Source organism: Lineus longissimus, chromosome 6, assembly GCF_910592395.1.
Source record: "Lineus longissimus chromosome 6, tnLinLong1.2, whole genome shotgun sequence".
Taxonomy (NCBI): domain Eukaryota; kingdom Metazoa; phylum Nemertea; class Pilidiophora; order Heteronemertea; family Lineidae; genus Lineus; species Lineus longissimus.
This window is the reverse complement of record NC_088313.1, coordinates 2085348-2096560: the sequence shown is the minus strand read 5'-3', so window position 1 is coordinate 2096560 and position 11213 is coordinate 2085348. Positions and strand designations below refer to the sequence as shown.

The window sequence follows — 11213 nt, the reverse complement described above, 5'->3', positions numbered from 1 at the left end:
GACCGTTCGGACATCAAATATGGCCGCCAGGCAGCCATCTTGAAAAATAAACACAGTACTATTACTCCGAAACTAATGATCGGATTGCAACCAAATTTGATCTGGATGTATATCTATGTACTCTCTACTAAATCCTTGATTTTTTATCAAATGTGATAGCCAATATGGGTGCCAGGCGGGCATCTTGAAAAATTCTTAGTTTGGCCACCCGGGGGCCAAATTTAATGTCCAAAGTTAAGATGTTTGATTGCTCGTTTAATAGTGGTCTGATTTTCATAACATTTTTATGGTAGGTACTCCTAGCAAGGATACATTTCATAAAAAAATGTGGGTTTTTGATTTGACCTACTTCTCAAGGTCACAGAGGTCAAAGTTTTCCTATGGCACCGCCATTTTACAATGACGGCACGTTTTGTCACTGCTTTAGCTACAGATCCCTAACTTGGTACGAATGTACCCCTATACTCTTAGACTAAACTGCAGTCTTTTTCTGATTCTCAGTTTGGCCAGCAGGGCCCCAAATGTTAATAGTGGACTCTCCCCTAAGGATACCTGTAGTCACCTCAATTAAATTCAACTTAAGCATATATTTATCTCTCATGTAATTTCATTGTAAAACATTACTTCATTTCTTTCTTACATTTAAAACCATGCTAATGCTTCATCCATCTTCCCTTCACAAGAGGCGAGCACAATGGCCCTGGCCATTTCATTTCAGTTCCTCCCTTGCCATGAAGATGGCGATGGCGTAGTTCTTTCATGAAGTCCATGAGACTCCGATAAGAAGATCAAAGGGGAGGGGGATTTGGGCCACGTAGATATACGTGGTTCGGCGCTGAAGGTGTTAATACGATTGATAAATTCATCGACAAGGTTTTATTTTTGGTGAACAGCAATAGAGTTTGTGCTGAGTGGCAGTTGTAAAAGCATTGTGTGACCAAAAAGGGTCAAATGTATCAGTTGGAGACACGATTTTGATTTTCTGGAGGGATAATTTCATTCATCATTTGTGTTAGGTGATCAGCCCATTTGTTTCATAGGCCTGCCAAACAGTGCTACTTTCTGTTCATATTTGCTACAAATCGAGTTATGAATCAAAAAATGTTGTGTTGGTTGATCTCTTTATCATTGTGTCAAGCATTGTCTTTGGGTTACCAGTATTTCAAACATACAAATGCTTTATATGTACAGTAAGTACAGCATTGACGATTTTAACAAGTGTATTTTGGTCTGCCCTCTTGAGCCAGATCTGGGCTATGGGGGGTTGTGTGAACATTTTAATTTGGCAGGATTTTTCACGAAGGTGGAGATTTAGTTAATTTGAAATTACTTCACTAATGTTGGGTGCAGAGGAATAGAGTGTGTGCGTGTGTGGGGGGGGGGGGTATTGGGGGCATAGGTGAAAATAATCAGAAGTACAGAAGGCTTTGATGATTCACTGCTGATATGGGATCATGTTTACGAGTATTGACTTGTTGGAGAATTGCAGAGTTGGGAAGACTAATAGCAGGAGAGAGGCTTCTTGTCTTTTAAACTTTTATTTGATAGATGATTGTATATGGTACAGTGGAGGTTGTTTCTATGAAGTCATCTGTTCTGGCTGTTCTCTGTCATGGATTCCTCTCAAGATGTCGACCAATCGCGGGTCACCCTGTGCACCTCGAGCTGGGGTTCCTGGTCCTACGGCTCCTTCATCCTCCTTCGTGTCAGTGGTATCCTCCCCAGTGCGGGTAATAACATTTACTTCCATATTGAATATTGAACTTGTGAGTTCGGCTTCTCCAACTTGAATAACGGCGTCTCCACCAGTGAGTGATACGGGATCTTGTTTACGAGTATTGACTTGTTGGAGAATTGCTGAGTTGGGAAGACTAGCTTAGCAGGAGAGAGGCTTCTTGTCTTTTAAACTTTTATTTGATAGATGATTGTATAATGATACAGTGGAGGTTGTTTCTATGAAGTCATCTGCTGGTCTCTCGAGAGGGAAGGAGACCCCTAGATTTTTAAACAATTCTTGTTGATGTTACAATGTTCCCTAGACGACGGTGATATTCCACTCTGGTGCGAGTGACGTGGCCGGCCCACGAAACGGGCTTAATTGATATATGTCACGTCATCTTGCATCACTTGGTCAAGGTATCAACATCGCCTCCCTCGATAAAAGTATCTAAACCCGATAACCTCACGCACTACAAACAATTCTGAGAGTAAAATCACACACCTTATTTATCTGGCCATTTCTGTCCCCTGTTGCTACAACAGTATAATAACAATTTAGCTTACTTGCTTTCGTCATAATAATTAGCCCCTAAACGTTAAAATCCATCATTCGTTTTAAAGGTGATTTATAAAATTTAATTGTTAACAGCTTAACTCCGTATCACTGCTTAATGCTCTCATATGGCAATAATGTGGGTGGCATGAAATGGTTTCCATGAAAACTGATGCAGGTAGTAGTAGCGAGTTTCCAAATCTCATGAATTACAAATTACAAATTACGAATCCGAGACAGAGACCACAGGATCATTGGTTTTTAAGGTGATCAACGTCTGTTACCCTTAGAAGGGTCACTTGGCATCCAAAGTTCTTCCCCCAATCCGCTGGTTCCATTCATGGTGACAAACTGGCTGAGTGGTTACGAATTAGTCTACATGTCGCAGCGTTCGTTTTTCAATAAGACCGGAACTGGATAAAAGCATTAACTTCTAATACATTACACCAGATACAGCTGACTGCAAAATCGAATGGAGTTCCTTTAAGTTCTTAATTCATATTTGTGAGATTTGCAGAAACTAGGTAGTGTATTAGTCAGCAAACTATATGGTATTGGTTGGTTTGACCTTTGGATTGAACCAATACTTTGTTCTGGTCTGATGTTTCCCGATATCTGTTACCGTCTGAAAATAACAACTAGCTTAGGGTCGATATCAGCTCTTGGCGTCTGATAAGTGACAAGTCAAATAACCTTCTAGATAATGTAATGGGCCGAGTCCTGTGTGCCTCAAACTACAAAATGCAAACTAATAAACGAAATCCTCTGCATTTGTAAATACATAGGGGAATGTCATGGGTGTTGATGAAATTATGATAAAATTTGAATTAGTGATATGTTCCTAAAGAAGATGTTGTCAGTGGGAGGGGAGGGGGGGGGGGGGTGTGGATGATCTTCAGGTTTTGATGGTGCCACCACAGTCACTTGGCAAAGGGTTCATTGCAAGTCAAAAACTAGTGGGAAATCATAAACTTGTGTGTTTTCCTTGTCATGTAGAAGCATCTGGTGCCTTCAATAAGTGGACTTGCTTTGAGATATAGCTTATATCCTTCCCATATATGGAATTGTTGTAGTTGTATTCTCTTGCAGCGCAAGCTCTGCCTCCTTGTCTCTCCTACTCCATTACACTGCACTGCACTGACAATGCAAACCTGGGGATGACAGTTTCTGTTTGGAGAACAATGTCCTCTCTATGTCAGCAGATCTTCCTTCCACTGCATAGCCATTGGCACCAGATCTTGATGCCCCATTTGACAGGTTTCTAGGGCAGTGGTTAAGTCAAGTTTGTCTTTATCAGACAAACCCAAAGACCCTTCAAACCCTTACGTTTGGAATATTAGAAAAATCCATTTGACAAAATGGATTGGGAATGGGAATTTTGTTGGTACTATAAAAATGATATAGTGAATAAATAAAAGATACATAGATATTCCTGCACCTTGAAAAAATAACAACTAGCGTATGGTTAATATCGGGCACGGAAAACCTGTTATTATCATCGTTATTATTATCTTCATTATCAATATCACCATGATGAAGATGATAAACTTCCTTGAACAGTTGAGTGAAATACTGAATACATATACACTACAGACAACCTTATTCACGACAGTTACATGGTCGGGGGCGCTCGGGTGGGGAGTTCACAATGACTGGGTTGACGTTGATATCATGATAAGAACAATAGCTGTCCTGCATGGCTGGCCAGTTATCATTGTTATTATTATCATCATTATCAATATCACTATGGTAATGCTAAAAAAACCTCATTGAATAATTTGAAATGACAAACACATCTGACAAACACCTTGATGACCCAGGGTGGGAACATTCCACTGAACCCTGGAGAACTGGTGCACCAAGTGCAAATGGACAAACACATTAGAGAGGTAACGAAAGTGATATCACACTAAACTTATAATATTAACACAACCATTTTCAGTTGCGACTACCCGGTACATGCATTAAAAAATATTGTGCTGGGCAGGGGATTTGCATTTGAACTGAGAATATTAAGTTAGGAGGTACTTGTGAGATGAATGATGAAGCTGGTGTTGGTTTAAAGAGAAACATGTCAGGAGCGTTTTAGAAGTCACGAGATTCTGTGAAGATTTCCAAAATATCTTGTGTTGACAAAGCGCTGTGCATCAGAATTTAAATGCATGACCGAAATTTGATAGAGATTTCTATCAATATTTGTTGAAACAAAAGTTGTGATCTATGAAAAAGCTGGGCAGGGATGGGTGGGGGGGGGGGGGGGGGCTGTGGATATCTACTTCATGCTATATGCAAGTGCTTCTTCAGTAACTTCAAAATGTATGTTATTGCAGCTTATGTTATTTTAGACACATACTGTATAATCATGGATAATAAATAGTGTTTGGTTGCATTAAATGACTGTTCGGGTGATAAAGTGCAAAAGTTCTGCAAAATACCAAAGTCAATGGTATTCATGCTTTGTTTTTCAGTTATTGGTACTTAATAACCCCAAGTTTTGGAATCATATTTTGTTGTATGTACGTGTAATTTCATAGTCTTGTGTGAGATGTTATTTGAAGGTAAGTTAGGTATGTAATATCATCATGATCTCTTGTAGAAAATCTTTACCTATCTTGTACTATTGACAAATATTGCAGTGCACTTACAAAGAAGGTGGTTGGTTACTTTGGGTGGTGGGGTGAAGTGGGGGGGGGGGGGGGGGCTGAACATGATCTGTTTTCAAGTTCACATATTCTTTTAAATGAGTTGGGGGGGGGGGGGGGGGGGGAGGGGGGAGGAGGGGGGATTGGTCACTGCCTGTATTTGCATGCACATTCTGTGAATTGCCTCTAGAATTGATGTTAGCAGAAGGCTTTCGCTTGATAATTTCTTCTCTCTCTAATACATGTACATGTATATCATTTTCTGTAGTCATTCTCATATGGTGTGATGTAAGTTTTGTGTGTGTTGATAAATAAAAAAGGGTACTAGATAGATCCAAAATGGCTTCTGTTCTTATCTGTTCGGTCACATTCATAAGATGAGTATGAAGTCTGTTGCCATCTGTCATTGACTGCACTTCATTTCACGAAAAGATGACATGCAAAACAGGCCTAAAATGGCGGAGAAATCTTGCAAGTATTTTTCACTTCAAAAGGCTCATTCTTGAGAATCATCAAACATCTGATAGCCTTTTTCATGTGGAATGGAGTATAAGAAATGTATTCTAACGGACCCTGGCCCTGCTATCTGCCTGGATGTATGGACTTGGTGAAGTTTGATTTGGTTCATACTACTTTCTCATTCCTTTCAGTAGCATCAAAGAAAACTTCACCAAGTCTCCTGTCAGACAATACAACCATTTGTTCACAAAGTATAAACTAATGTTTCCGGATGATTCAGAGAACCTTTTGATATGGTAACTATGAGACGCCAATAATTTGTCTCTAGAGTTGATTTTATTACTCACCAAGTCATGAGGGGATTGCCAATGATAAAACTCCCCTTCGGTGACAAGTCAACAAAACCTCCTGTTCAGTTGACCGTGTGGCTGCCAAGTAGCGAGTACATGTACTCGAAATTGGTCACACGTTCAACGTCCAACCATTGGCAGCAGCGCAGCTCAAGCACAAGGTAAGGGGCAGATGCCCATGGACTGACTTCTATCTTGATTCAAAGAAATGAAGGTGCCCCCTTGGTTTTAGCCAGCTGTAACCATAACCAGGGTGACCCAAGGAGCTTACAGCTGAGGAACACAAACACTGGTTTGTAGAGACAAAAAGGACAGCCATAGTCTCCAATGAACAAGTCGTCTCAAAGTGTAAAACAAATATTTCAAGGCTCTTTTGGTGTCAAACTGTGTGTTAATCTGTAATCTCATTTCGTACTAATGGTGTCATTGCTGCTGTCCCCAAGTGAACAAAAAGACAATGGGAGTCAACAGTTTCTGGCTTGTGGAGACAATGTTACAACTATTTGTGTTGTCTAATAGTTCACAACTTCGTCTCTCAAATAGTGGATGTGCCAGACACTCAAAAAGACAGGATGGCACAGTTATCAAAACGAAGGTTTGTGTCTTTACTAGATATTTTGTCACCTGTGGAAAAAGGCCATCCATCACATCAATAATGAGTTGGAGTCGGCACCATTAACCCTTGAACTACATGTGGATTTTCATCCCTCAAACACCATCAAAAGAAAAATAAGCTGTTTCACTCTAAATTTTAAAATGAGTATGCTTTTATTGTTATTGTGTATCTCCAAAGATGCAGCATTCTAAAATTGAGCTCAAAATTCCTAGTACTTCATTGTTTTTCAAACTTTGGTCAGAAATCAACCTGAAAACTGAATATGTGGCCTTGGTTCCAGGTGTACAAAACTGTGAATGTATGCAAATGTGAAGGGAATAAGAGAAGCCAAGACCTGGGTATGAGGTATTTTTAAAGTGGCCAGCATTCACTAACGGTGCAGAATATCGCAATGAAATTTGCTAGAGCTCATGTTGGTTCATGGGAGTGTCTGTGTGATGTAGCAGTTGATATCTGAGCCAAACCGGCCGCAAGGGTTAATAAACAACCTTGTACCCAGGTTCAAAAAATGAATATTGCAGGTGTAATGTATCAAGAATTTTTTAACTTTTTCCTAGAAACGAGGTTTCCATTAACCCTCTCATCCCGTTTGGCTCTGACTGTGGGAACATTTTTTTTCTCGCAAAATTTCTGCCTTATGAAAAGGATATACCTTTTCTCTCTCAAAATTAACACCCTCTTGGCCATGACAGTATGTCGTCTATGGTATAGTGGGGTGGAGCAAGACAGACAAGAGATATGTTGTGACCATGTTGCCTTAATGACTTGTTTCTGAGACATCCTGTACTGTCTTGCCAACTCTGTATGCAACGTCCCTGCCCTTACCGGTGCGCACTAATAGAAACTACCACCATGGAAAACTCTGTTAAGGTGTCCTAATGGGGTTCTCCCTCATCAAGAGCAACGCCTCTCAAGATCATCTGTCATATGCCAAGAAGATACTTAACAACACAAAGACAATTTGCGTATACATTACTTTATTATTAGCATGTTTTAATAGGCTTAGTTTTGCACAAGTTCAATAAATGCTCTGGATACATGTAGGTTTGAGAGAATATCATTACACATTACAAGGAAACATAATTGAAATATGGTAGTACACGTATTAGACCTGGACTTAGAATTCAGGTCTTCGAAATTTGAGGGGTGGCTTTCATGCTCCCAGTATTTTAATAATTTTAGTCACTCAACATTTACAGGTTTTAAAAGAATGATATTTTGTGTTATCATACAACTAAATATGGACCATCCTTATACTGAAATATTCACATAAATATAGGGAAAAATATTATCTTTAAATCTTTACCCCTAGCCTACTCTTCAGGTCACTGCCCTCTGCCGGTTCCAGTCAAAGAGGACAAAGAGTTTGACCCAGTCGAAGGATAGGAAAAGGGTGATGTAAAGCATATGGACACATCAGATTTGCTTCCATTTACTTCTACGAATGAGTGCATTGACAAAACCGTGATTAGTTAAACATTAAATTGCAGTATAAGGTGACTTTACATACAGCAAGTGACCCAACATTACACACTTTGAGAACCCAAATGCCATAAGCAGACATGACGAAGCACAGAAACATCCGACACACACGTACATGTACATGGTACAGCAATAGCAGAGTTACCTACCCTCATTGATTAAAAGTGTTAATCAGCCAAAAAAAGTCTAATTGGTGTTTTTTCTGATAAATTCTGATCAAAGGGTAAAACGTACAGTAGGCAGCCCTGCGATAGAATGGGGCCAAACATGAGTAACTTGGCATAAGAAGCCACAACTAGTGACATTGTATCATAATCTATATATTATTCTGCAGTAAAGAATTGAATTTGAGAGTTGTTGAAGAAATTACTATCACGTATTAACACCTTCAGCGCCGAACCACGTAGATCTACGTGGCCCAAATCCCCCCTCTTTGAACTGGATATCGGAACTCATCGACTTCATGAAAGAACTACGCCAACGCCATCTTCAGGGCAAGGTAGCAACTGAAAACACCAAACGTTATTTTCAGTTACTACCTTGCCCTGAAGATGGCGATGGCGTAGTTCAGAACTTTAAATGACTTCATGAAAGAACTACGCCATCGCCATCTTCAGGGCAAGGTAGCAACTGAAAAGACCAAACGTTATTTTCGGTTCCTACCTTGCCCTGAAGATGGCGATGGCGTAGTTCGTTCATGAAGTCCATGAGACTCCGATAACCAGCTCAAAGGGGAGGGGGATTTGGGCCACGTAGATCTACGCGGTTCGGCGATGAAGGTGTTAAGCACGGAATATTTGATATCAACCACATTCTCATCAAACTGTTGCATTGTCATTTCTTAACATCGCATCCTCAAGATGTGATAACCACATTAACAGCACTTGAAGCTTGAAGCTCACCCAAATATATTTAGGTTTTTTAGGAAGTAATACCTAAATCCACTCCCTGTAATCATCAGAAATACATCACCAAGTCCATGAGACTGTTCAACCTCTAAGTACCAGCCTTTACTAATAAATAAGACTACTTGTGCAAGCATACCATCTAAACTGATATCATGCTACTACATGTATGTAGAAATATCCCCAATAATAATGTATGATTATTTTTTCAATCATCTCTTAACAGTTGATTGACAAATCGATCACAATCAAGGGGCCAATTCATGCAGAGCAGCATGGTTTCAGGTTTTTATGTGACTAGGCAAACGGCTTAGGAGATAAACTTTACATTCTATCTATACTAGTATTTATACATTAAATAATGGTCAGGGTAGTATCCCTCTTTATAACACTGCGCACAGCATGACCTCACATTATAAGGCCTACTGAAGATATCACCTCAAAGCTCTACTACATGTATAATGCCCAGAGGCGATGTGACATCGATATGATATTGCAGGAGCTAAATTGAAATACAGAACAACTTTCTATTGTAAAGTCATCAGAAAAGGAATCCAGCCTTCTCCAACAGTTCTCATCTAACGAATGAAACGTGTAACTTTTTCAGTGTATCTGGTTGTAGATGCAATGGTATCGTATCGCCTTGACCCGTCTCCGCTGGGATTTTCACCCGTCCAATACACCGCGTATCAGCCTTTTTCTCGTGCAACATCTGTAAGTCAAGAAGGATAACAATTATCAGATATTTATAAAATCGATGATTGAATTTAACGCTCACAATAAGGAATATAACAGCACTTGAAAAAGTGTCACAATGGTAACATCAGTGCCGGTGAGTTCTGTCTGAGATCCCAGGTTCAATTCCTGGTCAGTCCGAGTACACCATGTGATAGAGAGGATGACTGTCTTTGACAGCGTAGGAGAGCCACTGAATGCAGAAAGAAACAGCCCTATACATGTACCAAAACCAACATGATAACTTACTTTAGCAAATGTTGGTGTCGGGAAGACAGAGAAATCTGTCTTGACGCGTCCTCCTGTTCTGTTGGCAGCAAGGAGATTAGTTACATCAACTTGTAACTGAAAGAAAACAGGTAAATGATAAGACAAAAGACAACATCCATTTGGTTGTGGACACTAAGAGAAGAAATCTTAAGGTTTCAATGAAACTAGGGGTACACATTAGTTCAGAAAGGAAATTTACGACTGTTTTGTTCAATTCCAACCTAACTCTACCCCAAACCCTGTACATGATTGAGTGCAATACATACATCAAGCGCTGTCTTCTGCATCCTCGTCAGCTTGGCAGTGTTATCAAGGAGTTGATTGGCTGGACTGGATCGCTCAGTCACTGGCTCTTCTCCCGCCTTCCTCTTCCTGATGTCGACGACCTTGGGACAGGCACTCATCTGGTGAAGTTCCTGGAATGGTGAAATTGACATTGTTAAGGAAACCAGGCAAGTATGGTACGAGATCTTGAACACTCAAATACGATCATCTCAGTGTCGTCATATAAGTAGCTGAATCATATGATTGTCCTGATCACCTTAAAATGAGTGATACGAATCTGTCTCCTAGGGCTTAAGCCCAGGGCCTAACGTCCTGAGTGATTTCTTGTTCTTGAATTGTTGTGTTGTTGCAAGCAGTGTTACAAACATGGCATGTTGCTTTTCCACAATAGGTTTTCTATCATGTTTAATGCCTACAACAAGAACAGCATGGATGAACCACATTGTATGGCAAACAGCCTTACCCACTGAGCTAAAGACCCGGATGAGTTTTACTAATCCCCCTCTTTGAGCTGGTTATCGGAGTCTCATGAACTTCATGAAAGAACTACGCCATCGCCATCTTCAGGGCAAGGGAGAAACAAAAACGGTCTTTTCAGTTCCTACCGTGCCCTGAAGATGGCAATGGCGTAGCTCAGAACCTTACTCTTCATGAAAGAACTACGCCATCGCCATCTTCAGGGCACGGTAGGAACTGAAAAGACAAGAATTTTTCAGAGAAGTCTTTTCAGTTCCTCTCTTGCCCTGAAGATGGCGATGGCGTAGTTCTTTCATGAAGTCCATGAGACTCCGATAACCAGCTCAAAGGGGAGTGGGGATTTGGGCCACGTAGATCTACGTGGTTCGGCGCTGAAGGTGTTAAGCACACTGATTAATATTTACCTTCAGTAGGTTAGCAGTATTCTTGGACAGCTTGTTGAGCTGTTCTTTCATCGGTCCTTCAGTTGTCCCCTCTCCTATAGGCAGCAGACCTGTGGTACTCGCCAAGCCTGTGGGCTTCTTGGGTATCCTCAGTGGAGACAGCTGGGCAAGTTGTCCCTGTAGAGAAAGAGTGGAACATTTTATTCTGCTTCTTCAGCAATCTCAGAAGGACAGTTTGAAAATTGGCCATGAACGCCAGAGAAAAAGTGGCACAACAGGTTGTGCCGGTATCTCATTTAGAATTCAGGTCTGCCCGTCAAGTGACTGATATGGGCAG

General features: G+C 40.6%; 1 protein-coding gene across 5 annotated transcripts in view; it reads right to left on the bottom strand.

The window, feature by feature from the left end:
• Positions 1-8478: 8478 nt before the first annotated feature.
• LOC135489890 (dynactin subunit 1-like) overlaps positions 8479-11213 on the bottom strand; it is a 33226-nt gene continuing 30491 nt past the window's right edge. For 4 of the 5 annotated variants that reach the window (XM_064775502.1, XM_064775505.1, XM_064775503.1 and 1 more), the window contains 4 exons: positions 10898-11053; positions 9998-10147; positions 9711-9806; positions 8479-9438 (listed from right to left, as the gene is read on the bottom strand). In XM_064775502.1, the coding sequence (XP_064631572.1) occupies positions 9301-9438; positions 9711-9806; positions 9998-10147; positions 10898-11053 (540 nt within the window). In that variant the 3' untranslated portion in view covers positions 8479-9300. The remainder of the gene's footprint in view (positions 9439-9710; positions 9807-9997; positions 10148-10897; positions 11054-11213) is intronic. The other variant, XM_064775504.1, reaches the window with a different exon arrangement.